Source organism: Lethenteron reissneri, chromosome 53 (genome assembly GCF_015708825.2).
Source record: "Lethenteron reissneri isolate LAM-NWPU_2019-01 chromosome 53, ASM1570882v1, whole genome shotgun sequence".
NCBI lineage: Eukaryota > Metazoa > Chordata > Hyperoartia > Petromyzontiformes > Petromyzontidae > Lethenteron > Lethenteron reissneri.
This window is the reverse complement of record NC_083831.1, coordinates 6,218,054-6,245,951: the sequence shown is the minus strand read 5'-3', so window position 1 is coordinate 6,245,951 and position 27,898 is coordinate 6,218,054. Positions and strand designations below refer to the sequence as shown.

The window sequence follows — 27,898 nt, the reverse complement described above, 5'->3', positions numbered from 1 at the left end:
CGCCCTCCACCAACAAGCCCCGCCCACAATCCCATCAACCCACGTAGCCCCGCCCTCCACCAACAAGCCCCGCCCACAATTCCATCAACCCACGTAGCCCCGCCCTCCACCAACAAGCCCCGCCCTCCACCAACAAGCCCCGCCCACAATCCCATCAACCCACGTAGCCCCGCCCTCCACCAACAAGCCCCGCCCACAATCCCACCACCCCCACTCCACCCACAGCTCCACCGCGTCGGCCGCTTCGTTCGCGTTGGACGCGCGACACGTCGAGGGAGATAAAAGGCGGGAGACGATGGCGAGCGAGCGATAAGGAATGGGGAGATAGGAGAAGAGAAGAGAGATACACATTTAAAGGCAACCGAAGATTAAAGGTCACAACCGCTGAGGACAGAGGAAGGCGGGCAGCAGGCCGGCTCGGAGCGGGTCGTTGTTGGGCCGTGAGGAGAACGAGTTGAGATTTGAGGAGAGATCACAAGAAGTTATTCTTCTTCTTACCCGGAGTCAGTCGAACTCGGTGGGAACTTTCACCCTCAGCTCTGCGGCTCGGTGAGTTGTGAGTGAGTGATCTGATGATGATGATGATGTGGCTGAGCGTGGTTTGTATTGTTGAGGTGAAGTACACACACTCTGTGTGTGTGTGTGTGTACCACAGTCAATCTACTTTGTTAAACTCGGGACGCAAGTTTTCGCGGAACGTTGTTGGCCCAACGTTGAGGTAACGTTGGGCACGAACTTTCGACCACGTACCAACGTCGACCCAACGTTGTTGGCATGTTCGCTGGGTTGGTTTAACTTTTTCGTTGTAGAATAAAGCCTGCGGATGTCAACGTCGCCAGTAACAGCAGTTTTAACCACATTGTGGAACCTTCATCGTTCGAGAGACGACCTATTATAACTCCTTGGTTCTTTCGGTAAGGTCACTTAGTTAGAAATAAAACAACTAAGTGACTATACCGAAAGAACCAAAGAGTAATGGATCCCTGCAGGTCACGAAAGCTTCAAATCAAGATTAGATCTATTATCGTTAATTACTAATCGATTTTTGGTGTCTTCCTCGGTACGATGCAGGTAAATGGCATGTCAAGGACCCCCGTTTAAGACACAAACTCTGTTCTTCCTGCCACACATGTGTTTAAACTTTAAACTTTAAACGAGATGAACAAGAGGAACTTGCCATGGCAAGGTGGTGCTCGTCGATGAATTAGAAGGCTGAGGGAGGTCGCGAGTTGGAACAGAAAGCGCTTTTTAGCTTATCGGATTTCTCCAGTATACAGACACAATCCACATTAAATTTTGATTTAAAGCTTTCGTGACTGCAGGGATTCATATTCTTGGTTCTTTCGGTAAAGTCACGTAGAAGGGAAATAATAAAATAATACAGATATTAAACAATACAAATTCTCACGACGTTTCGACTGCAACACAAGCAATCATCATCAGGTGTGAAATCAAGTCACGTAGAAGGGAAATAATAAAATAACACAAATATTAAACAATACAAATTCTCACGACGTTTCGACTGCAACACAAGCAATCATCATCAGGTGTGAAATCCACAGCAAGAAATGTTTTTCTTTCAAATGTTCTTGCTGTGGATTTAACACCTGATGATAATTGTTTGTGTTGCAGTCGAAACGTCGTGATAATTTGTATTGTTTAATATTTGTATTATTTTATTATTTCCCTTTACGTGACTTTACCGAAAGAACCAAGAATAACAATCCCTATTCTTGAGTTAAATTTCCACCTCCATCCATCGCTTCGAATTAGTTCTACGATTTAAAAAAAGTGTGGGTAACGCACACTACAACTATGTACACGTTAAACTATGTTTGTTTTATCACGTGTAAGGCCCCACTGAGCTGCCTGTCACAAATGATATTTTAACGAAGTGGCTTATCATCATCACCGTGGTGTGGGAAATATATAGCAGAGAGACAAATACTCGAAAAGTCGCGATTTCTAAATGTGGAGGGAAAACCCGGAGGAAAGAGAGACTGAAAACTCAAAATCTACAGCAGCAGGCGCCAGGGTCGAACCCACGACCTCATGTATACCTAGCGAGGTAGTTAACATCTCACCACGGAGAGAGAGAGAGAACACGCAAACTCCAAATATATAGCAGGCGTCAGGGTCACGATCCAACCCACGACCTGTATACCTGGCGAGGTAGTTAACATCTCACTACGGAGACAGCGAGAGAACACGCAAACTCCAAATATACAACAGCAGGCGTCAGGGTCAGGATCGAACCCACGACCTCCTGTATACCTGGCGAGGTAGTTAACATCTCACTACGGAGACAGCGAGAGAACACGCAAACTCCAAATATACAACAGCAGGCGTCAGGGTCAGGATCGAACCCACGACCTCCTGTATACCTGGCGAGGTAGTTAACATCTCACCACGGAGACAGCGAGAGAACACACAAACTCCAAATATACAACAGCAGGCGTCGGGGTCACGATCGAACCCACGACCTCCTGTATACCTGGCGAGGTAGTTAACATCTCACTACGGACACAGCGAGAGAACACGCAAACTCCAAATATACAGCAGCAGGCGTCAGGGTCAGGATCGAACCCACGACCTCCTGTATACCTGGCGAGGTAGTTAACATCTCACCACGCAGAGAGAGAGAACACGCAAACTCCAAATATACAGCAGCAGGCGTCAGGGTCACGATCGAACCCACGACCTCCTGTATACCTGGCGAGGTAGTTAACATCTCACCACGGATAGAGAGAGAACACGCAAACTACAAATATACAACAGCAGGCGTCGGGGTCAGGATCGAACCCACGACCTCCTGTATACCTGGCGAGGTAGTTAACATCTCACCACGGATAGAGAGAGAACACGCAAACTACAAATATACAACAGCAGGCGTCGGGGTCAGGATCGAACCCACGACCTCCTGTATACCTGGCGAGGTAGTTAACATCTCACCACGGAGACAGCGAGAGAACACGCAAACTCCAAATATACAACAGCAGGCGTCGGGGTCACGATCGAACCCACGACCTCCTGTATACCTGGCGAGGTAGTTAACATCTCACCACGGAGACAGCGAGAGAACACGCAAACTCCAAATATACAACAGCAGGAGTCGGGGTCAGGATCGAACCCACGACCTCCTGTATACCTGGCTCTGATTGAGCAATTGCAGAGCTTCGCCTTTGCTGTTTGAACTTGAGAAACGAGGGCAAAAATGCAACCTTACGCGGTGACTTATGAACCCGCCGTGCCGTTTGTACGTTTTTACTAATTAGCGCATTCGTTACTGCTGGAATCGGTTATCGGTTTAACCTTCTACATGGCTGCGGTACGCACCGCGGCTGGGAATCGAACTTGGGATCCGCGCGGTTCGTAGGCCAGTGCGGAAGCAAAGTATGTGCCCCCAGCAATCAACTGGGGGGGGGGGGGATTCCTTCATCCAGCAGTGGATTGACCAAGGATTTGTGACCCGGAACGATGCTGGCTAGGCTGGCTTTCGAGTCGAGGTTATCGGCGTAAGGCACTACCACTAGAGTACAACGGACGCCTGTCTGATCACAAGCCTACATTGTTGTGACCTGCATTCCTGTAGTCGTGTAAACGGGTGCATAGAAATAGAGTGGTACCCCGGAGATCGAACTTAATTCGTTCAGAAGGCCATTCGAACACCAAATTAATTTTCCCCATGAGAATGAATGTAAATGACATTAATTGGTTACAGACACAAGACTTCTCTCATTATAAAGCATCTTTACACGAAGTTTACAGTAAATACAATACCACCGAAGCCCCGCCTACCACCTCCCGTCCAGCGGCACCCGCAGGAACATTAGTGTACACGGCACCTTTACTCCCACCCAACAATGTAAATGTTATCCGATTAGTCGAGAGAGTGACTGGAACCGATGGTCGGTATAGCGATCGGTTTTCCTCTAAGTTCGGTCAAACGACCACCGCGAAACAGCACAGTATGAGGAGGCCTTGACGGAGCGAGCTGGTTTACTCGAGGGGCTGTGGTCTCTCTCGCACACACGCACAGAGCTTGCAGATTGTCAGATGCACTCCCAACTATTGCAAAAGAAAACAGGGAAACTTAGTGCGTCTTGTAATCGGGATAATTGTGGTAACATGTGCAATAGAGTGCAGTACTTATTTACATCTGCAGAAAATAGAGGTAAAGACCCAAAAGGCTGTTGCCGGGAAGAGACACTCAGGGCAGAACTGTGGTGGGCACGTGCCGATGCTCTGAGAAATCTGGCAGATGGAAGGAAGTGATGGCGAGGTGCGGTGGCGTCAACGCCTCTGGTCGCGGCGACCTCGTGAACTTTTGACCGTAACAAGAATGTTAAATGTTACTTTCACTTTTTTCTCCTTGTTGCTCAACTGCCACGAATTTCTTTGGCAAACGAAGAATAAATGTTTTCTCTCTTACCGGACGAGATCTTGCAGGCCCGTCGATCCACTGCTAAAATCACAGAAGGGCTTCTCTCCCCCGCCCCACTGCACGCAGAGCCGGTAGTGGAGGGCGATTTGACCATACTTCACCAAGCTGGTTATGGCAGTTTGGAGGGTGTAAGATGGAAGTGATGGCGGGGTGCGGTGGTGTCAACGCCTCTGTTCACGGTGACCTCGTGAACTTTAGACTGTAGCAAGAAAGTAAAATGTTACTTTCACTTTTTTTTTGCTCGATCGGAACACTCCGACCACATTGATGGAGGCAGCGCTGATTGTCGCTGCCCACTTGGCGTTTCGGGCCTTTTTACGCCCTGTGATCGGTGAACTAAAATTGTACAGAGGTGAACTCTCGTGAACTTTGCATGCTGGTTGCCCATTCCAGGACTATGCGGGCTCAGACCTAAAACTCAGCTATTTTTGTATTACCAGGTAAGGCTCTCTGAGCTATGTAGCTCTTTTTCAGAAGCGACCTGGTTATCACAAATGATAGCCCAACGAAGTGGCTTATCACGTGAAAATGTATCACAGCCAAATTCTCTGAACACGTGATGTTAATTCTAAATGTGGAGGGGAAAACCAGAGGACCCGGAGAAAAATCCACGCGACCGCTGGGAGAGAGAGAGAGAGAGACATAGCAAACTCCAACTATACAGCAGCAGGCGTCAGGGTCGGGCTCGAACCCACGACCTCCTGCATACTAGGCGAAGGAGTTAACATCTCCTAGCCACCTGCTTGACTTGTGCGGTCTGACGAGATGGGGGCGCATTCCGTGTGATTGGATCACAGGTTAGGTGAGTTTATAATCTACCGCAGTAAAAATGCAGGAAGGTAATGAGTCACCCACACAGCCAGCGACGTGATAAATTGCTTTCGCGAATATATTTGTCTCGTTTTTACCAACTCATTGTTGCCGTTTCTAGTTTATTTTTGTCTTAATTTGTATGGTTTTCTTTACATCATTCTGCTTTCTCACATGTACTCTACTTCCCCAGTAAACATGGCCCAACGAATCCAACCTCGCAAACTGGTGGCCCAGTGTTGGCATGTTTACCGGGCTGGCTCTCAATCCACTGCTGGAGGAGGGCCTCTCTGTCGATGTGTGGGGATTTTTTTTCTACTATTAGTCACCCACGGCTGTCAGCGCGGCTTGAGAGTACAGTAGCTGTTTGTTAAACCGGGAAAACACGAAACAGGGGTTCGACTTCGCAGAGCATCATCAGCAAGACCTGGCCTCGTGAGCCAAAGCCACTGTTTACCGTGGCGCCAGTGGCGCCTTCGCCTTGGTTTCAACTTCATTAGGCATCATCGGCAAGACCCGGCCTCGTCAGCTAAAGCCACCAACCTAGGCACCAGTGGCACCTTCGCCTTGGTTTCAACTTCATTAGGCATCATCGGCAAGCCGTGGCCTCGTCAGCTGAAGCAGCCGTGTGCCGAGAGTTTTTTTTTGGGAACGTCTTGGTTTGGTTTTCGGCACGATTGAGCCACGTCCGGGGGTTGTTACCAGCGCGTAGGAGCGGCAGCCCAGCAAACGGAACAGCAGGAGGGTGAGTGGAAGGATTGCAGCAGTGCGTAGCGAATGGGCGCGTTCACGAGAGATATTGGTGTGGACGAGCGAGCGCGTGTGCGAGCGGACAAAGAGCAGAAGTGTAGCGGGTTAGCGAGTCGCCCTACGATGCCCTCCCGAGTTCGATTCCCGCTTGCTGCCACCAACGCCCGGTGACGAACATCTGAACCGGTTCCCTCGGCCTCTCCCCTAGGTCGACTCGGCCTCAAATGAGTAGCCGGCGCGACGCGTAAACATCGCCGCCGGGGAGACAAAAGCGGCCCGGGGTCGTGGTGCTGGCCACCCACCCCCTGTGCCGGCCATCATCGCCTGCTGCTCGCAAACAGCGCTTGGCCCCAACAAGTCTGCTGAGGCTACACGGGGGACCTTTGTCTTTGTATGGGTCGCATGGCTCTGGGCCAGCTCTGGCTGCCTGAACAATGTCTGCCTTGTCTGGCAGGTGACGGCAGCAGCAGCGTGGGGGGACAGCCTCGTGCGTCGTGTAATTTATTTACCAGCGTTTATTTATTTTATTACCAGTTATTATTTTATTTGTTATGGGGCCATCCATTTAGTAGGTACGCAAAAATCTGTCAAACCCCCCTCCCCCCCGAATCCTATAGAACGGCCGATATTTAATCCACGCAGAAACGATCAAGGATTAATAACATTAACGTGTTTAAGCAAACAGATAGTCCACCGCCGGACTATCTAACTCATTTGAAAGCCAATGTCGACAAATTATTATCGAGGCTTCAACCCCCCCGTTTCCTATGCGTACGCAAATTGTCAGTAGACCCCCCATACGCAAGCTACGCGTTTGGGTTAACCTCTCCCCTCCATGCGTACGCACTAAATGTATGGCCCCTATCTTTAGGTTTGGTTATTATTTATTTATTTTCGTGCTTGCGCTCCCATTCGCTTGTGTCGCCCGCCTCGCCACTCGGTTTCGTAAATCTCATTTCTCTCTCCGACGCCGCCCGCCCGTGCGCTTGCTGTCGTGAGCGAAATTTTGGAGACGGCGTCTTAAGGGGGGTGGTACGGGTTGCTTCAGCAGTCTAGGGAGGGGGGGGCTGCTTGAGCAGTCTAGGGGGGGCGGTGGGGGGCTGCTTGAGCGATCTGGGGGGTGGAGGGGGGGCACTTGAGTGGTCTCCCCCTAGGCGGATCTTCTTTAGGACCACCGTCAACTCCGCTCGTTGACGTCCACCGTCCACCCCCCCACCACTGCAGTTTCGTTTTTAAGGAGATTCATCCACGGGGCAGGGGGGGGCTCAAAACCCACCCCACGGTATACTTTTGAAGTGATTTGTTTACCTCTCCTATACTTGCACACCCTGTCGGGTTTTTGTATTTCGTTTGTCGTTGTAACGTTCTGACCCCGTGGCCCCCCGACTGGATATCTGTGAAAATAAGCTTCATAGCTCATCGGATTCCTCCAGTATAAAATACTGATTCTGCTTGCTTGAGCAAATAAGGACCGAACGCTCGTTATCGCTCGCGCACTCCTACGAACCCAGTCCATCACCAACGCTTCGCGCCGATCGCACACTTGCTAAGCCAACAACAACAACAACAACTCTGTTCCAAGTCTGTCGCGAAACTGGTTCGGACTCGATGATGGCTCCTCAAGGCCGCCGGTCACTGGCTCCGGCTCTCCGGACGCCACAGGCACCGACGGCCGATCTGGCCGTTCCGCCGCACAAGGTTGACGGGCTGCGAACTACTACAGCGGATCCACCACAACAGTAGTACAGGGACTCCTCTACTTACGAACGAGTTAGGTTCCAGAGGTCTGTTCGTAAGTGATTTGTTCGTAAGGCCAACTTTACTCCTGTCGATTCCAAACGTGTTGTACGGCGTGTACACTAAACACGGGGGATGGCTTTAAAAGTTCTATTATCTACTACAGATGTAGATGCCACTGGTTCTTCCTGTTCTGCATATGTAGATGCCAGTAATTCTTCATGTTCTGCAGATGTAGATGCCACTGGTTCTTCACGTTCTGCAGATGTAGATGCCACTGGTTCTTCACGTTCTGCAGATGTAGATGCCACTGGATCTTCACGTTCTGCAGATGTAGATGCCACTGGGTCTTCACGTTCTGCAGATGTAGATGCCACTGGTTCTTCACGTTCTGCAGATGTAGATGCTACCACCGCAATCTATTGCGTGACGGTTGATTTGAAGTTTTCGTGACTGCAGGAATCCATACTTTTTGGTTCTTTCAGTAAAGTCACGTAGGTATAAAATAAATCACGACGTTGCTTTCCCACCTGATGATGGACGATTGTGTTGCGCCCAAAACGTCGTGATTTATTTGATTTTATACCTACGTGACTTTACCGAAAGAACCAAAGAGTAGGTATGTTCGTATCTCTGAATGTTCGTAAGTAGAGAGGAGTCTCTGTAATGATAATGACGATGAGAGATTCTATTCCGTTTTGGTATTCGCGCCATTCCAACAAAGTGCAAGGCTATCCACGCTGGCGCGCTGCGTATCGGAAACATGCTCTGCAGTAGTTTCAATGTAGCGGCCGATGTTCTAAACAATGTTTTTTATTTTACCAGGTAAGGCCCACTTCTGATGCTACGTAGCGATCTTGCTATCACAAATGATAGCTCAACGAAGTGGCTTATCACGTGGAATTTAATAGCAGCCAAATGCTCTGAACGCCTGATGTTGATTCTAAATAAGGAGGGACCACTGGGAGAGAAACACACAAACTCTAAATGTTACAGGCATCGTCAGGGTCGGGACGCTACGTCTAATCCCAATTGCGTAATTCGCGGTGTAACCCTTTTCGGCTGTGGACCGTGACGCCGGCACACAACGGCCCACTCTTGTCGAACGTAGTTGCGCGTCCGCTGTTGAGCGGACAGTGAGTTGTTATTTTGTTGCTGCTGCTGCGATCGACACCGCGGCGATGGCCAGGGGGCGGCCGTCTGGATTCGAACCGCGAGCCAGTGACGAATGTGCTACCGCTGTGCCGCATCACCACCGCCCCTGCCCCCCCCCCCCGATGGAGTTTAAACAACTTTGTTTTGTACTGACAGAAAACGGCAAAGCACAATAAGAGTACGATGAAAAAATAAAAATGTGAAATGCCAATTTGAGGTTGTGGACAAATGTACATTGTGGTGATCGTCACATGGTGACGAAGTTTGACATGGAATCGTTAAGAAGTACATCGCGACGACGCCTATCAGCCGTACACAAGAAGAATAAGTATTAGACTCTGAGCGTCCTTGCTGCGTGAGGAATGCGAGGAATCCTGTGTGTGTGTGGGCGTGTGTACGCGCGAGTGGGGAGCGGTAGTGTAGTGGTTAGCGCGCTGCGCGATGAACCCGGCGACCCGAGTTCAATTCCCGCTCGCGGCCAACACCGATGACAATTATCTGAACCGGTCCTAGGCCTCCCCTAGGTCGACTCAGCCTCAAATGAGTCCACGGTGTGATGTGTAAGCATTGCCACTGGGGAGAAAAATGTGGCGTGGTGTTGGCAACCCACCCCGTCTTGTGCCACGCCTGCTACTCGCAAACAGCACTTGCCCCAACAGTCTGTTAAGGCTATATCGGGATCTTTGTCTTAGTGCACAAGTGTGCGCGTACGAGTGTATGTGTGCGAGTGTTTTTCACGTGATGCTCTTTGCGGAGAGCGGTGGCGCATTAATTGGCACCACGAAACCCGTCGACCCGAGTTCAGTTTCCCCGCTGTTGACCACCAAGACCGTTGACGATTATCTGAAACCGGTCCTGGGTCTCGCCTAGGTCGACTCGGCCCTCAAATGGGTGCCAGGCGTGCTTGCAGTCTGTGAACATCACCGCTGGGAGAGACAAAAATGGCCGGGCGTGGGATCTGGCCACACCACTGCTCGTGCCGCCTGTGCCATCCCTCGTCTGTGCTCGCCAACAGCACTTTCCCCTGCAGCCTTTGTTGGCTGCACAAGGGGGGGGGAGTTGGGAAATCTTTGTCTTTGTGGGCCCTTTACCTCCTCCTCCCCCCCCCCCTGTCTAGCCAGGGTTTTGTTTGAGCTGCCCGCATTATTATTCCGAGTCAAAGTGGTGGCGGTGGTGGTGTTGTTCCTCGGCTCGTTATTGGAGTGGCCCCTTAGCCTCCACCGTTGGGTGGCCCTTTCTAAGCTTGGCGCAGGCAACCAGCTGTGTATATATGTACGTATGTAAGTTGGCAACCATACTATAATCGGAGGTGCGGGGCGAAGGGCAATTAACTAAACACAAAAGCAGTTTTAAAGAAATTAGTTTTCAATCTAGATGATGATTTAAAAGTGGGTAGCTCCAGTGGCTTGCTAATACCAGAAGGAAGAGCGTTCCAGACGGCCACAGAAGCGCATCCGGAAGAGCGCGATGCAGTGACCGTCTTTCTGCGATGGCCAGCCAAAATCTGCGGGGATGACCGGCGGAGTTTGCGTGAGGACGGTTTATGCTCTTCGCATGGTTCGCTTGTGTCGAGCGCCTCGTGCGTGACGAGTGGAACATTTCTGAAAACGTGGCCACATTTAGTTTTCCAACTTTGTTGCAAAAGGGAGGAGGCGTGTTTACTGAGTGCGTCGTTGGCGGCCACCTGCCATGACGCGGTTCAGCAAACACGCCCCCCCCCCCAACGAAAGTTACGGAACAGAAGCTGAAGAGTGCGCAGAGAAGCGTGGGGAGATGCACGCTTGGCGATTACGCTGAGACTGGATTGTAAACACGTGGATGAGAGAACATACGCTTGCTAGGGGCCTGATTCTGAGCCTTTTTGTTACCAGGTAATAATAATAGTACAATTTGTAACGCGTGCAAATTTGCAGACGTAGTGGCCGAAACTCAGAGGCGCGGAGCCAAGCTCAGAGTCGCTCAAAAGCATGATTGTAGAGGTGAGTTTTTAAGTGTCTCTTGAAGGAGGCGATTGAGGTGATGCTGCGAATGTGCAGAGGGATATTGTTCCAGACTGTTGGGGCTGTCACCGAGAAGCGGCGCGTAGACATGACCATCCTGGATCTTGGTATCAAGAGGAGGTCGTGAGTCGCGCTGTAGGTAAGGCCCATTGAGCTGTGTAGCTTTTTTTTTAAGAGACCTGCCTGTCACAAATAATAGCTCGACAAAGTGGCTCATCGTGTGGAATTTGATGGCAGCCAAATACTCAAAACGCACATTTCTCAATGTGGAGGGAGAAAAACCGGAGGACCCGGAGAAAAATCCACGCGACCAGAGAGAGAGAGACACCGCAAACTCCAAATATACAGCAGCAGGCGTCAGGGTCGGGAGCAAATCCACGACCCCCTGCATACCAGGCGAGGTAGTTCACATCTCGCCACCTCGACACCCTATCATGATTATGATTCTTCAGGGGTCACTCTTCCTCGGCTGCTAGATAGAAAGGTCGGCCCATGCCAGCGAGTGGCGACAGTTCAGGCCACGGCTGATGAATCAGCTGGAAGCTGCTGCACGCTTGCCCTGCCCCCACACCACAACACCCGCAACTACCAAATACAAAGATCTCCCGTGCAGCCCACGCGGGGTCTTGGGGCAAGTGCTGCTTAGTGAGCACCTGCAAAGTTTGGCACGGCGCACGAGGAGGGTGGGTGGCCATCTCCATGCCCGGGCTGCCTTTGTCTCCCCCACGCTGATGGTTTACACACCGCGTCGTGTGCGCATTTGAAGCCGAGTCAATCTGGCGGAGGCCCAGGCACCGGTTCGGGCATTGGTCACCCACGCGCAGGAATCGACCTCGGGGCTCCTGGTTCATAGCTCAGTGCGTCAGCCAGTACATAAAAAAAATACCCGCCGACCAACGCGGCGTTGGGTTGATTCCTTTGTCCAGCAGTGGATCGACTAAAGATGACCGCACTCTGCCGTGACCAAAGATAAAAAAAGACAAAGGTCCGCTTTGTAGCCTTATGAGACTGTGGGGGCAAGTGCTGTTACCGAGCACCTTTTGAAGGCTGGCACGGCGCACGAGGGTGTAGGCGGCCAACACCACGCCTGGCCGCCTTTGTCTCCCCCGTGACGATGTTTACACACCCCATACTAGGTACTGATTTGAGGCCGAGTCGACCTAGGGGAGGCCGAGGACCAGCTCAAATAATCGTCACCGGTGTTGTCCGTGAACGGGAATCGAACCCGGACCGCCGGGTTCGTAGCGCGGCGCCCTAACCTCGCACGTGTGCCCCTGCCAGCGCCACCCAAACCCTCGGCAAACAACACAACACAGGAATTCCTTGCGGAGCCACAAAGGAGGGATTATTCTGGATCCTTGCGCCCACTCGCCCTGCCCCCTGACCCTCGCTGCAGGTCGCGACCTCCCCGCTGCGACCCCTGGGGGCTCGCGCATCCGCGATGTTTTTCGCCGAGCCTCGTCTTGTCCTCGGCGTCGTCGTGAGGTGGAGCCGGGGCCGATCGGCCGTTCGAGTCGATCTGAACGACTTGGGATTGTAAAAGCCATCGATTAACCCGGTTGCTTTAAAAAATGTCAGTCCACCACATCTTGTATCTCGAAGGCGGGTAACCCCCCCTCCGCCCCACCGCTGATCGAGAGAAGTCACAGCCTTTTCTCTCTACCTTTGCGAGATTTGAAGCAGGCTCTCCATCCGCTTCCATCTTTTATTTTAAGGCCGAAACGAGAAGACCTCTTTTGCACATTCTGACCGCTCGCCTGATGAGGCTGGCTGCAGTCGCCAGCGTAATATCCCGGTACTCGAAGTGCAAATGTCGTGGGTTTAACTCTTCCCAACGCACAGGCGTGTGCTGAAACGGTAACTAATTAGGCACGCTTTGTTTACATGACAAACCTTTACTAATTTGGCTGTGTCGGGTGGTGGCGGGTTTAACGACACTACATATTTACACAGCGAAGCCAATAAGCTTTATTACGGAAAATAATGGTCGCGAAAGGCCTACGCGTTAAACGGGGTCTCAATTTCATCATTAGACCTCCTTTGCCAGTACCAAAAATTGAGAATAGGGTTTTTTCCCTTTTTTCTGGCAACAAAACTGAAACCTTTTTACAAGGAATCATGTCTGCATTAAACACAATACTTGATCAGAATGCAAACAAAAAAACACACTGATAATATGTGCATTGTCCCTGAAACTGATTGGTCCACACCTGAGACACCTTTCTTTTGAGCCTCGTCTCAAATGGTGCTAGACCAGGGGACGCCAAAAGGCGCTTTTATCGGAAGGGTCAAAATCGCTCAAATCTTGGCGATTTAAAATGGCAAAAACAACCCCCAATGCGAAAAGGGAAAAAGCCTTTTCGGCCAAGGCGGTGATGTCACACACCTTGATTGGGTGTTTACAGTGGATGGTACAGGATTGCGCAAGCACAATCCAGAGAATCCAAATAATAGAATCGCAGAGCAATTGTCACGTGATTGGCAGTAGTCGTCCTACCGTCAAAATCAATGTCGCCGTCCCGAGCTCAACAAGAAACGGCTGAGGCGTCGAAATAAAACTTCTTGCGAGAAATTGTCGATAGGCGTGGTGGAGACCTCGTGTCCAGCAGTGTATAGACCATGGCGACGGCGGCTGGCAAAGCAACGCCACCGCCGCGCTCGGCTGCGACGTCGCGCTCGGCTGCTCGCTCGCTGAGCCAGCGGTGCTGCTCGAGCGCGGCGACACCGAGTTGAGGAAGCGGTCGGCGAGATAAATTTGACTCGCGGTGGCGGTCGTGGCGGCGACGCTCGCGGGCACAGAGCCGGCCGCTCCTGCTCGCCATCGGGCAAAGACGGGCGCTGCATTGCGCGCTTTGAGGTGCACGATGTTTAGTTTGTTGTCTTGTCGATGTTTAGTTTGCGATGTTTAGTTTGTTGTCTTGTCCCCCTCTCTTACCGCTCCACGCAGTCTCCCCACAGACTCTCGATACGTTATAGGGTCGCACTCATTACCCACGAAGTGCTTGCCACAAATTAACCACAATACCTCGCTGATCTCATCAAGGAGCATAAACCATCATCACGCGAACTCTGGTTATCATCGCAGTGGCTTTTGGTTGGCCATCAAACAAAGACGGTCACCGCATCGCGCTGGTACAGATGCGGCCGTCTGGAACGCTCTTCCTTCCGATATTAGGAAGCCACTGGAGATTTGCACTTTTAAATCATGTAGATTAAAAACTTTTTTTTTAAACTTGTTGTTGTGCTTAGTTTGTTGTCCATCCCCGGCACCTCCGATTAGCACGGTTGGCTACGTACAGTGTAAAAGAAGTTCAATTTACATACATACCCATGGCTGTGCCGCCGCTAACCCTGTTTCCGAGTGAAGTTGAGAACCGTTTGATGTCAACCCTTTCCAACTGAAGTTGAAGATGCGCTACTTCTAAGACGCTTGCTATACCTAAGAAAGCCTCTCAGAGTCTCAAGACTCGCTCGCAGGAAGGGGTCCTGCTAGATTTTTTCTCAGCAGTGGGCGATGTTGCCGCTGCTTCTTTGTGCGTCATTCCCAATTGAGTAATTTTCTGGTACATTTTTTTCTATAAGCAATATCAGTTATACATTGCGTGTTTTTTTTTTAGCTATGCGAGGACAGGAGAAACGCAGAGGAAACCCGTGCCGAACAGGGGAAGAACATCCATAATACAGGTTTTTTTGGTTAGATTGCGTAAATACATAAAAGTGTCGATAACCCGCCACCACCTGACACAGCCAATTAGTAAGGTTTTTAATGAATTGGCACGTTCTGTTTACGTGACAAACCTTACTAATTGGCTTTGCCGGGTGGTGGCGGGTCTAACGACACATTTATATATTTGCGCGATCTAACCCAAAAAACCTGCATTATGGATGATATTGGTCGCGAAAGCCTCGGGGAAGAACACACAAACTCCGCACGGAAAGGCGGCACCCGAGTTGGTGATCGAACCAAGGCCCTCCTTCCTGCGCGGCACGAGCGTTGCCACTGCGCCGCCCTGACCGTCTTGTGTGTCTGCAACAGACAGAACCCCTTTTAAAGATGGTCATATTTGGACCATAGTTGTTACTGCCCCTCTCCACACCTCCCATTAGCTCGGTTGGCTACGTGCGGTGCGAAAGAAGTTAAACGTACGTACTTAGTTTGGGCTGCATGGCCAGAGTGGCATTACTGCGGCCTCTGTGTCTTTAATTTCCCATTCGTGAAGAAGATGTGTTGCGCATCGGCCTGCTGGTGTTCTGATGCGGCCTACGGGAACGCCACCCGCCGGTGTCTTCGACGAGGAGGAGGAGGAATGTCAAAGTGAGGAGGTGCCACGTTTGGGGGGGGTACTCCAGTGGGGGGGGGGGCGTTTAATCTGGACACGCGGCCGCTTGTTCCGCTCCGTTCGAAGTGGACGTCATCGTTCATCGTGATTGCCCTGCGCTCACGATTGTGCGCGTTGAGAGGACCTTGAAGCCACTGCCCCAGGAAATAGCGACTACACAGCCGCCCCCTTTGTGGCCCCGTTGGCTACCCGCACCCCACCCTACGACCCCCCCCCCCTCCTCTCCCACCCCCCACCCCTACCCCTCCCGCCTGCCCCCCCTCTGTCTGCCTACCGAACATGTGTGCATCATTGTGCGGCTGGGCTCTCACGGGGACCCGGGCTCTGGGTGTCTGAATGGGTCACGGTGTCCAGGTCACAACAATGAGCTCGGTTGAGCACACGGTGCGGTGGTGGATTGTTAAACGATTCTTGTTTTGTTTTTAATTATCAATGATCGTTTTCGGACAACGGATTGTCGATTCCGGAAGTTGCTGGATTCTAGAGACGGTGGCAAGAGTGGTGCCGCGCTGGTGAGATGTGATCTTCCTCGCCTGGTACGCAGGAAGTCGTGAGGTTTCATCCTGACCCTGACGCCTGCTGTATATTTGGAGTCTGTGTGTCTCTCTCTCATCATCATGTGAGTGTCTGTAATTGTGGAATGCTTGGATGTTGCCTGCCGGCTGAGTCGCTCTTGACAAACAGTATCATACCTCAATGGGCTTTACTCGCCACGGTGGCTAGGAGATGTTAACTACCTCGCCTAGTATACAGGAGGTCGTAGGTTCGATGCAGACCCTGACGCCTGCTGTATACTTGGAGTTTGCGGTGTCTCTCTCTCTCTGCCTGTCGTCGCATGGATTTTTCTCCGGGTATTCCGGTTTTCTCTTTCATGGTTTCCGTGAAAACAGGACGTACATTTGTAGAATTTGACTTCTGCTATAAATTTCCACGTGATGATGATAAGCCACTTTGTTGGGCTATCATTTGTGGCCAGGTCTCTTCTTAAAAAGAGCTACGTAGCTTGGTGAGCCTTACCTGGTAAAATATATATTTATTTTTATAGATTTGTTGCACTGCCGTCGCCATTGTCTCACGACTTATTTTATTCAGGGAAGTTATCTTTGACGACAAAACCGGATATTAACGAGGAGGGCCTTCCTCTCAAATTAGAGGCCGACCCAAACTGAATTTCTGGTTTCGGCCGAAAACGAAACCAGACCGAAAGTAAAAAATTGACTTTCAGCCAAAACCGAAAGTAAACTGAAGGTTAACTTTTTGGCTTCGGCCGAAACAGAAACTATGCCGAAAGAGGCCATTTGTCAACTTTCGGCGCCGAAACCGACTTTCGATCGGCCTCTAATTAGCAGACCATGGTTGCGGCTGTAACCTCGCTCCCAAGCTGCTGCTGCTGACGTGTGTGTGTGTTTGCGGCCTATCGCATAGGATTGCCTAGCGCCGACTGACCGGCCGATAGGCAGAGTGATAGGCGTAGCACTAGCGTTATATTCTAAAAATAGATCTTCGGTTGACGAATGACGACCGAAAGTCAATATCAGTTTTGGCCGTAACCGAAAGTTAACTTTTTAGCTTCGGCCGAAACAGAAACTATGCCGAAAGAGGCCATTTGCCAACTTTCGGCGCCGAAACCGAATTTCGGTCAGCCTCTACCTCAAATGTCTTACCCCGTCCTGTTTTCATGGAAACCGGGGGGATGAATATTGTCATCGCCTAGGAAACATTGCCCTATTCTCCGTGTCATTCGAAGGCGGTGGAGTTGTGGGTGCGCCTCCTAACGATGATCCGTGGGAATTAACGCGGCCTTCCCGGAAAGAGATGTTTTAATTCTCGTGGTTTGGGAATAGCCGTCCAGAAGTCAGTTCTCTGTCGCGAGCACGTGATCCACCCAGCGGACGAGAAGAACTCACCCGCTGACCATTCTCAATAATATGCAATGAGGACAATTAACTAAAACGGTCAACGGGTGCATCAATAAGTCTGTGGCCTTAAAAAATGTTAACACTTCTGAGAATTTGCAACAATTACCGCAAGAAATGTTCCGCCTCCAGGCTCTGGAGACCACCTGGAGAAGATTCTAGGCACGCGTTGACAACGATGGCGAACGAGTGGAGACTCTGTGACTTTGTGAAGCTCTTAACATTACATTTTTTTATCACTTTACCATTAAAAACGATAGTCCCATATAAGTGTTACAAAAAAAATTAAAAACCCTGTATATATTTCTAGACTTGAAGCTTTCGTGACTGCAAGGAATCATATTCTTAGGTGTTTTCGGTAAAGTCACGTAGGTAAAACATCAAAATTAATAAAATTATTAAAAATAATAAGTGGTGATATTTTTGTCAATGGCCCCTTCTTTCATATAAGCTTATGTATTACAGTACTTCCAATTGCTTTGGATATAAATATGGTATATGCCGCTAAGATGATTTGGCTAGCTGTACAGCAGCCACTGGGTGGCGAATGGCGCTTGTGCCAGGCTAGGATCAATTTGAGGCTGTGTAAAGTGTTGCATGCTCGATGACAGGAGGTCATGGGACAGGCCCAGGTGCCATGGGTTGACTGTCTGCGATGACCGGTAGATGACCAGCTGTGCCCCCCACTGTGCCAACTTGCAGCGTTTTATTCGTACGGCGCTCCGCTCGTTGTTGTGAGCGTCGCTCCTCCGCCCTCAGTTGTTGCTGGAAGGTGACTGCCTCTAACTCTCCATTAGCGTCTTTCACGAGCCTCCTCCACAATAGGTGGATCTTGACACCTCTGGTACCGATCTTTGGCAAGTCCACTCAGCTCCACATCCTCCCGTACCGCATCAGCTCCATCTCTTCTCCAGCCCATTCCACGCCTGTTTAGCCCCCTCTATCCGGACAAACAGAAGCTGCTTGGGGGCATGCAGTGTTTGGCAGGGTCACTGCAATACTCGTGACATATCGTACGATATATAACATCGACAATAATTACGTCCATTGAGGAACAGAAATAGCGTGGCATCGCGATTAGCGTTTACTCTGCGTTCATTTCCTTCACACGTTTTACATCCACCGACACGATATGCGAGGATTAACAAACAGCGTCGCGAACCTCAGCGAATTTAATAGCCACGACCCATTCGGTTGGGGGGGCGCCTTTTTGCGAAACGTCTTCCCGGAGTAAGTGACTCCGAGACGTACGTCAGGATTTCGCGGCGCTGTTCAGTCTTCCTTGACCCTGGCGGTGCAGCCGACAGCTGCTGCCCGTAGACCGACGGTTCAGTGTTGGGGCCAAACTTCGGTTGTGAAGGAACTTGAAGCCACTTGAAGTAGACGATACCATATCGACTGTGAATACGCCACTAAACATGCGAACGTTGGGCCTACGATGGCGTGTGACCGGAGCTGTTGGACCGACGTTCGACCGACGTTCGTCCGACGTTTACCCGACGTTCATCCGACGTTCGACCAACGTTGGCCCGACGGTTTCATATTTACCGGGTACTGGAAAGCAACAAAAACCGATACAATATTAAAGCGACATTCAATGACGCACCCACGATCACAAAGTCACAGAGTGTCAGAGAGAGAGATGTTATTCCCATGAGCATTGCGGTCACTGGCGTCTCTACAGCCTTAGGGCAGCGGTGGAAATTCCATGTTCGTTTGGCGAGGATAGCGGCGGGAGTTGGGGGGGGGGGGGTGAGTCTATAATCAACAGGGCAACTCCTGTTGACTTTCCGCACAAAGTGGTACTTCACTTTATCCACCCTCGAGAGGGATGATGGGCCCAACTATAACCACCTCGTTAGAATGAAGCTCGTCATTGGTGAGACTGTGGCTTGGATGTTTCCCCCTCTCTCTCTCTCGCTCTCTTAGCCCCCGCGGGGGCGCTAGGAGGAGAGTTTCTAGTTTGGAGAGAGAGGAAATAATAAATAAATTAATAAAGCGAAGCGGCAACAGCCGCGGCGGCAGCAGCCGGCAGCCACGGCAGCCGCCGCCGTCTGGTTTCCATGGCAACGGGGGGGGGGGCGGGGGGGGGGTGGCCTCAGGGTGACTCCTCGCTCATTCATTTCTCACTCGCTCCTCATTCACTCATTCATTGCTTATTTCTCACTCACTCATTCATTGCTTATTTCTCACTCATTTCTCACTCACTCATTCATTGCTTATTTCTCACTCGCTCCTCATTCATTTTTCACTCGTTCCTCATTCACTCCTCATTCCTAATTCATTCCTCATCCCTCACTCCCTCATCATTTCTCACTCTAATTCATTCATTTTTCACCCACTCTTCTCGTTCCTAACTCCTCAATTCGCTCACTTGTCATCCCTGATTCATTCACTTATCATCATCCCTCACTCATTCCTCTTCCCTCCCTTTCTCATCCTTCATTTCTCATCAATCACTCCTCATCCCTCCCTTCTCATCAATCACTTCTCATCCCTCACTACTGATTCATTCACATTCTCTCATGACTCACTCACTTCTCATTCGCTCCTCACTTCTTACCCTCCCCCCACACACATCCCTCACTCCCCACTGAGGCCAGCAGGGGGCAGGGCAGGGAGTAGCACACGGGTTTTGATTCCTTATCCGTCCGTACCCGGCCGCACCAGGGTCGCAAATGGCTACCCGTACCCAGCCGTTCCCTACCCGTACCCTACCCGAAATGAGTGACAAACGGCTACTCACCAGTGACTCACGGCCTACCCGTACCCGGCCTCACCAGGGTCGCTAACGGGTACCCGTACCCAGCCGGGTAGCCGGGTATCGAGTAGGGTACGGGTATCGGGTACCCGGTTGCGACCTCTGCCCTGCAGTATACTTTGTTGTTATGAGACTTGTTTACCGCTGAGAGCCTCGCTGAGTCTCAGGCCTCAGGGGGGGTCCTGGCAATTTTTAGTTTGCAGTTGGGGGCCGTCAACTGCTTCATGGTGGGACGTGAAACCTCCCGTGGCGGTCAAAAAGGGGTACAGGCAGTCCCCGAGATACGAACGTCCGCGCTTACTAACGCCCACCCACGGTTACGAACGCCGTCTGCACTTACGAATGCCCGCCCACGCTTACGAACAACGCCCACCCTTACGAACGCTGTCCGCACTTACAAACGCCCTTGTTTACGAACGCAGCCCGCACTTTTGAACTGCCATTTAGATTTTGATTTAAAGCTTTCGTGACTGCAGGGATTCATATTCTTGGTTCTTTCGGTTAAGTCACGTAGAAGGGAAATGATAAAATAATTTAAATATAAAACAATACAAATTCTCACGACGTTTCGACTGCAACACAAGCAATCATCATCAGGTGTGAAATCCATAGCAAGAAAATTTTTATTAAAAAAATTATATTTCTACCTGGTAAAATAACAAAATATAGTTTCACAGTTAAGTCAACTCCTTTCTCCACACACTCGGAGGCACGCGCTCACGTGCCCTGCTGTAGAAGTGTTCAGCGCTTGGCAGTCCAACCGAACGATGTCAATAATGAAGTGAAGAGCCGAGGTGAATTTCGATTTAGTTTATTGCCTCTTTGTCAATGCCGCCATCTACGGGACTTGTCGTCTTCATTTTTTTGTTTACTACATCAGCTTGTTCCTGGCACGGGCCACACGAAGCGTTATTTGGTGACGCCGCTGCGCCAGCCGGCTGGCACTACAGTGAGAAGCGCCTGTGACTCGCATCTGTGGCTCGTACACGTGACTCGCCCGAAGGGTTGGACCTTGGTTCGATTCCGGTACTCGCGCGGAGTTTGGTGCGTTCTCTCCCGGGTGTGCGTGGGTTCCCTGGCGGCGCTTGTCCAGTTTCCTCGCATTGATGAAAAAACACCCCACATGCACACACACACACACAATGTGACCGGTGGTATGCTGAAAAGTTCCACTGCCAATCACTCCATTGGGATCAAAGACAAAGATCCCCCGTGTAGCCTTAACAGACTGTAGGGACAAGTGCTGTTCGCGAGTAGCAACTATGAAAGCCGGCACGGCACGTGGGTGGTTGGGTGGCCAGCACGGCGCCCGGCTGCCTTTATCTCCCAAGTGGCGATGTTTACTACACACCACACCAGGTACTCATTTGAGGCCGAGTCGACCTAGGGGAGGAGGCCCAGGACCGGTTCAGATAAAGGTCACCGGTGTTGGCCGTGAGCGGGAATCGAACTCTGATCGCCTGGTTCATAGCACAGCGTAGCGCTGACCGCGACGCTGTACCACGCTCCCCACTCGGATCTCTGTTTGGTTGTCTTTCCATTGCGATCACCAATACCAGCACCCGGCCATTCGCCACTAAGTGATGGTGACGTCACCACGGTGCCTGTGCCAGACCAGGTGCACTTTGAGACCACGTCACGTGTCAAAGGCTCGCTGACAGGAAGGTCACCGGACAGAACCAGAACCAGATGCCATGGGTTGACTGAGATGACCGGCAGATGCACCAGATGTACCCCCCCCTACTGTGCCAACTTGCTGCACTTTAGCCGCCTGGCGCACCGCTCGTCGTTGTGAGCGTCGCTCCTCTGCCCCTAGTTGTCGTTGGAGGGGCGACTGCCTCCAACTTGCTCAGTAGCAGTAGCGTTCTCCACGAGCCTCCTCCATTGGGATCACCACGCACAGCGGCAACAGCAGCAACATCGCCCCCTACAGCGAAAACTTGGCAGGAGCCCTAGAGACTCCGTGAGAGGGGTCCATTGTGCAGCACCAACCTTGACTTGTCATACTCTTTTAGTTTAAATCAGTTTATCCATAATACAGGTTTTTGTGGGTTAGATCGCTCTTATCTCTATGACTGTCTTTGATCTCTGTTTGACTGTCTTTTATCTCTGTCTGATTGTCGACTGATCTCTTTCTGGCTGTCTTTGATGTCTATCTGGATGTTTCTGCTCTGATCTCTATCTGGTTGTCTCTGCTCTGATCTCTATCTGACTGTCTGTGCTCTGATGCTCTATCTGGCTGTATCTGCTCTGATCTCTTTTTGGTTGTTTCTGCTCTCTATCTGGCTGTGCTCTGATCTCTATCTGGCTGTCTGTCTCTGATGTCTATCTGGCTTGTATCTGCTCTGATCTATATTTGCTTCATTGCTGCCTTACAACGCATTGCACTGTTGCCGCTCCTTGCGAGCGAGGTGAGACCGGAGTTCTCGCCGTGGTTTTCACACGACTCCAACTTGTCGCCGCGTTGCAGCAACCATGCTCGGCCGCGGGGTGAAGAGGAAGGCTCCGAGCGACGACGAGGATGAGGTGGACGACGAGGAGGAGGAGGCGAGGCGGTGGTGCGGACTGCATGCCGGGCTGCAGGTGAGCGGGGCCGGGCGCGTGTCCACACAACGCTACCCGACGCTCGCACAGGGGACTTGGGCTAGAGAAAGGTAGCTCCGTGGTTTCCGCTTCTCTGGGCCGTTCTCCAACACAGAGGGGGGGGGGGGGGTCGCACTGCTCCGATGATAGCACGGTTGGCTACGTGTGGTGCGAAAGAAGCTCAAGAAACAACAAAGATCCCCCGTACAGCCTTAACAGACTGTTAGCGAGCAGCACCTATGAAGGCCGGCACGGCACGCGAGGGGGTGGGTGGCCAGCACCACGCCCGACCGCCTTTGTCTCCCCAGTGGCAATGTTTACACACCGCTCCAGGTACTCATTTGAGGCGGAGTCGACCTAGGGGAGGCCCAGGACCGGTTCAAATAATCGTGACTGGTGTTTTTCCGTGGGCGGGAATCGAACTCTGGTTGCTGGGGTTCACAGTGCAGTGCGCTAATCGCTACTTCCCAATGGAATCCTTCGTGACGCCAGCAGCCCAGTCAGGATAAACCGGTCGGGGGAATGACGACAACGACAACGAACCAACGACAGGGTCGTCACATTGCCCTCGCATCTCCCTCCCGCCCCCAGGCCCCTGCCCACCCGGTGAGCCGCCAGGCCATGCTGGACCTGTCCCTGCGCAAGCTGCACACGCCACTGCGCCGCCGCTCCGAGCCGTGCCTGCGCCGCGCGCTGCTCATCGCCAACACGCTGCGGCACGTCCACGACGAGGTGCGGCGCGACGCAGCCGCCGCTGCCCCCCCCTCCCACGTCCCGCGGGCGCCCGACGGCGACGACGAGAAACTGGAGTCGCTCTCGGCCGCCATCGCCGCCGTCCTCAAAGACCTCGAGTTCGTGGAAGACGCGGCGGGACAGCCGTGCGACGCCGCCGTGCTGGTGCCGCCCCCTTCCCTGCAGCACCAGCTGCAGCAGCAGCAGCTGCAGCAGCTGCACCAGCAGCAGCGCATGGACGCGCTGTTCGGCGTGGCGGCGGTAGCGGCGGCCGGCGGCGGCGCCGCCACGGGTTTCCTGACGGAGCTGGCGCTGGAGGACATCTTCTGGGAGCCCGACGCCATCGTCGACGCCTGGGGCCTGGCCAGGGGCGCCAGGCCCCACGCGTCGGCGTCGCCGTTCTCGGCGGCGGCGCTCGACGACGGCGGCGGCTCGCGGCCGTTCGCGGGCGGCGCCGCGACGGCGGCGGCGGCGCCATCGCTGTCGCCGCAGCCGTGCCGCGTCGACGCCGCCGACATCGGCGATCTGAGCTTGGAGGTCATGGTGCGGTCGTAGGTGGCGCAGCGTCGATCGGCCGACGGGAGGGTGGGACGGCCGCCCGGCGCGTCGGCTCTGCGGTCGCCTTGGTGGATTTTTTGGGACGGCGTCCGCCCCGGGTGGCGCTGTCGCGGTGGATCGGGCGCCGCCCCGAGCGGACAACTCCAGAGGGGTCGACTCGGCCCAGTGAGCTCAACTTTGCGCAAAGTGAATGTCGGTCGGCCTGCGGAGGAGGGACTGCCGCCTGACACAGGGATGGGGAATTTTCTGCCGCTGGTGTTCTGGACCGAGTGCTGCTGGCGAAAATGTGCGCTTGGGCGCGCGGAGACAGTGAACAAAGACAAAATGATCATCCGAGCAACCATAATTTAAAGTATTTATGTCGTCGCGACGGCAGCGTGAGGACCGGTGGCGTTTACGCGTTCGCAGACGCCTATTTGAGTTAGTTTTTTCCCTCTCTAATTTAATTAAAATTTGAGGTGAATTAAGTTTTTTTGTATTATCGTATTGGGACGAATGAATTGCAAAAAAAAATTGTACATAAGTTGCGGACGAGATGGCGTGGATCACGTCCCGGGTGCCGTGGCGAACAAATCCACATATTTACTTTTCAAATACAAATATATATATAACATTAAAACAAATCGAGAACACAAACAAGCGTTTTTCCACTGGCACATCCGAGCCGAGGTGAGCCGGCACGGATACAGTCGTGGGCTTTTTCACTACTGACCGCCCCACGCCGTTCCGTACCGGGAAAAAAAACCCGCGGCAGGCTGTGGCCTCGCAACAAACAACAACGAGACGCCCAAATCTATCCCCGGTGGCCCACGGCAGGGCAACGGGCGGGGCCGGTGACGCGTTCGTTTTCGCCGTCGTCGCGTGGACGTCGCGTGGACGTCGCGTGGACGTCGACACACCGCGTCTCCACTTGTACGCTCTCCGTGCGACGTGAGTGGTGGAAAATCAAAGCTAGTGCCGCCCACTCCAACCACCACTCCCCCCCCCCCCCCCCTCCATGAACCGTGCCGGGCCCGACACGATTACCCGGCACGGCGCACGGCTCGGTTGTGTCGGTGGAAGAGAGGTGGCAAGATGGGACGAGGAGCGGTATTTTTGTAGACGGGGTGCGGTGTTGCAGATTGTGTGCCTGAGCAAAGTGCCTGGAAGTGAGGCGGTGAGCCGCGCCGTGCGAGTTCCTCCCGTGGAGCCAGCCGCGTGGACCTTACCAAGCGGGGGGAAAGACTGTAACACGCGAGGCTCAGCGCGATCGCCAATTGCACTGCGGCCCTTAAACGGTAAAATAAATGTATAATGTATCTTACGCTCACGGTGCCATCGCTTTACAGGTCACTTACGTGACGATAATTTACGTGCGATGAAGAAAGGGCATTGCCTGAAACGTCGCCTCATTGAAAATCTTTTTTTTTTCATCGTAAGGCCGCTGTGCTGTTGACGAATGTGAGGGGTGTTTTGTTAGTTGGTTGTTGCCGCCAACGTAGCGGCAACAGCAGCAGCGGCTTCGCGAAATAAATCGTTTAATTGCAGCCGGGCCTGTCCCGAGTCTGTGACCTGGAAAATGGACCACTGGAACCAACCGACGGAAAGCCAGCGGCCAATACGGCACGTCTCGATGTGACCGCCAAGCGACGAAAACGACCGCTCTTCCGAAATCCGCGCGAGCGACGCACTGCCGCGTATTCCCACCTTCCGGCCTTCTTCGCCACCAAATTCCTTATTACACTAAATTCCTTCGCCGCCACAAGAGCCGCCACTGGAGGGAGCGCTAGAGAGAGCCGCCCCCTCAAGAGGGCACGCAAGTACAAGTCCCCGGTTTTTCTTTTTTGACTTTCAAAGAATCGTCAAACCCGCGGCGCAACCCGTGCAGGTTTGGGTGCGTCGGGCCACCAAAGCCATGGGCATGTGCGCGGTGCATCTAAACTAAAAATATTTGTATATTTTGCTAGGTAAGGCCCGCTTACCAGACGATGGCTCTTCTTCCGTCAGCCACTTTGGTTGTAACTCCACGCTGCCGTTATGTTTTGGCGGTCGCAAAAAAATATCCCACCCCCCCCCCCCCCAACGTCCGACTCTAGCAGCCCCCCTCCGCCGTGAATCCTCTGTCCGGGTTGTTTCCTCCCCGGTAGTTCCACGGGTAAAATACGAAACTCGCTAGAACGCATGAACGCGGCCCTCCCGGATTGGGACCGCGCATTTGAGCACGGTTTTGCACCCGCGAGATTTTTCCCACGCGCCGCTGCGGGCACACGTAGGTGGAGATGGGTCCGGGGGGGGTGGTGTGTCCACGAGTTGAATGCAACGGTGGAAGTAAGAAACGCTCACCGCTTGGCCCCAAGCTTTTGCCACGCACTACTGCGGGAGGGGAGGGTGGGGGCGGAGGGGCATGTTCGTTCGCAGGTCGAGTGCAACGATAGAAGTAAAGAGACGCTCGACCCCGCAGCGCAACCCGGGATAACCGCGCTCAGATTCTAAGCGGCCTTGAGAACTGGTGGCCCACGGGTAAAATGTACGAATGAATGCTCGTGAGTTGAATGAAAAGCCTCTTGGCATATATAGAGGACTGCAGAGCTCGGGGAATTGTTGTTAAAGCCGGCTCCTCACCGCCGGACTCCCCCTCATCTGTGGCTTCTGGACGATCACGAGAGACGCAGTTTGCATGGATGACGACGACGATGCCGTAGATTAAAACATAAACTGAAATGAAACGTGGGTGATCATTGCCGCTAATCATGCTAATCGGCCACCGAGATTACGAGCGTGAGGAGCGGGCTAACGTTCGAATCAGCCGTGCCCCCGTAGACGAACAAAATTATTCGCGAGCGCGGTTTAGCCACGACCAGAAAAAACCCGCCCATGAACTGTTCAGAGCCAAACTTTGTTTACGTTTTCAGTAAGTTTGTGACGGTCAAGTGGTGGTCCCGTTCTGCGTGGAGTTCCTCGGCATTCCGCCAGCCTCAATTTATACACCGCCCTGGCCAATCGTGAACCGTCTTCGGGAACAGGAAGAGGTATCGGTGTCGACGAGAAGTGGATGCCACCACAGGAGATTGCATCAAACACTAAGTCGGGTACTGAGCCGGTAAACGTGCAACTTTCACCCGGCGTTGGCATGTGACTCCAAGCCGTTTGGCCCAACGTTGGCCCAGCATCCCATGTTCACCGGGCAAGTACCTGGACGAATATGCAACAAAGTATTTGCAAGTTGTTAAGTCCCTGAACGCCTGCGCAGCACTTGCCGCCGTTTCTTTTGTGCCCCATTTAAAATTTCAAGAGGTGACCCTGTTAACGCGGTCGCACCCCACGTGACCTCGTCACACCCCCCCCCACTCCCGTCGGATGCGTGTCTGCAAGCTGATTTTAAAAAGGTCACTTGAAGCGATCTCGGAGGTAGCTCTGTGGTGTCCGCTTCCCGGGGGGTTTGTGGGGCCGTTCTCCAACACGAAAGGGATTTTTGTTAACTGCTCTGCTCGAGTGTCTGCGGATGGATTCCTTTTGCTCTCCTGACGACGTGACGCCAGTGGCGCCATCGTCGGGATAACGCGATGAGAGTCTAAATAAATCTACGAGGATGTTTTTGTTGTGAAGGAGTGTTCCCCGCGCGAGCCGGAAGAAAGCCATCGGAGCTTCAATCGGCAGCCGATGCGGTGCCACATTTTTGAACGGAACACACGCCAAGTATCCACGTGCGTACGTGCGTTGTACTTCCTTTGCGCCGTACGTAGCCAGCCGTACTAATCGGCGGTGCAGGCGAAAGATCAACGAGCTGAACGCAAAAAGGGGAGCGATCTTGTTGCGAGATGTTCTTCAGCAAGGTCAAAGTAAAGTTTCAGCGACCCTGCGATTTCTTGGCCAACGCCACTCACTGCTGGAGGAGGTGGGCGGGGCGTGGTGGGGGGGTCGTGTTTTGGCCTACTCTTCCACGTTGGAAGAGTGGTTGGAAGAGGAGTACCCACACATGATGATGATGGCAATTCGAGCAATGCAACTGTAATTAATAAACATTTTGAATTGAACGAACGAGGCATTGCCAATCCAAAGGATGTCATTTTAATTTCTCGCGGAGTGTTCCCAAGCGCGCGCGTCGCGTCCCAGCGGTTTCAAATCGAGCGGCC

General features: G+C 52.5%; 1 protein-coding gene across 1 annotated transcript; it reads left to right on the top strand.

Annotated features, from left to right (window-relative positions):
* The first annotated feature begins 205 nt into the window (after positions 1–205).
* LOC133356330 (uncharacterized) lies at positions 206–27,848 on the top strand. Its single transcript, XM_061573799.1, has 3 exons — positions 206–549; positions 22,384–22,496; positions 23,088–27,848. Exons 2-3 carry the CDS (start codon positions 22,389–22,391, stop codon positions 23,781–23,783), a joined length of 804 nt encoding a protein of 267 aa, XP_061429783.1. The 5' UTR covers positions 206–549; positions 22,384–22,388; the 3' UTR covers positions 23,784–27,848.
* The last annotated feature ends 50 nt before the right edge of the window (positions 27,849–27,898 follow it).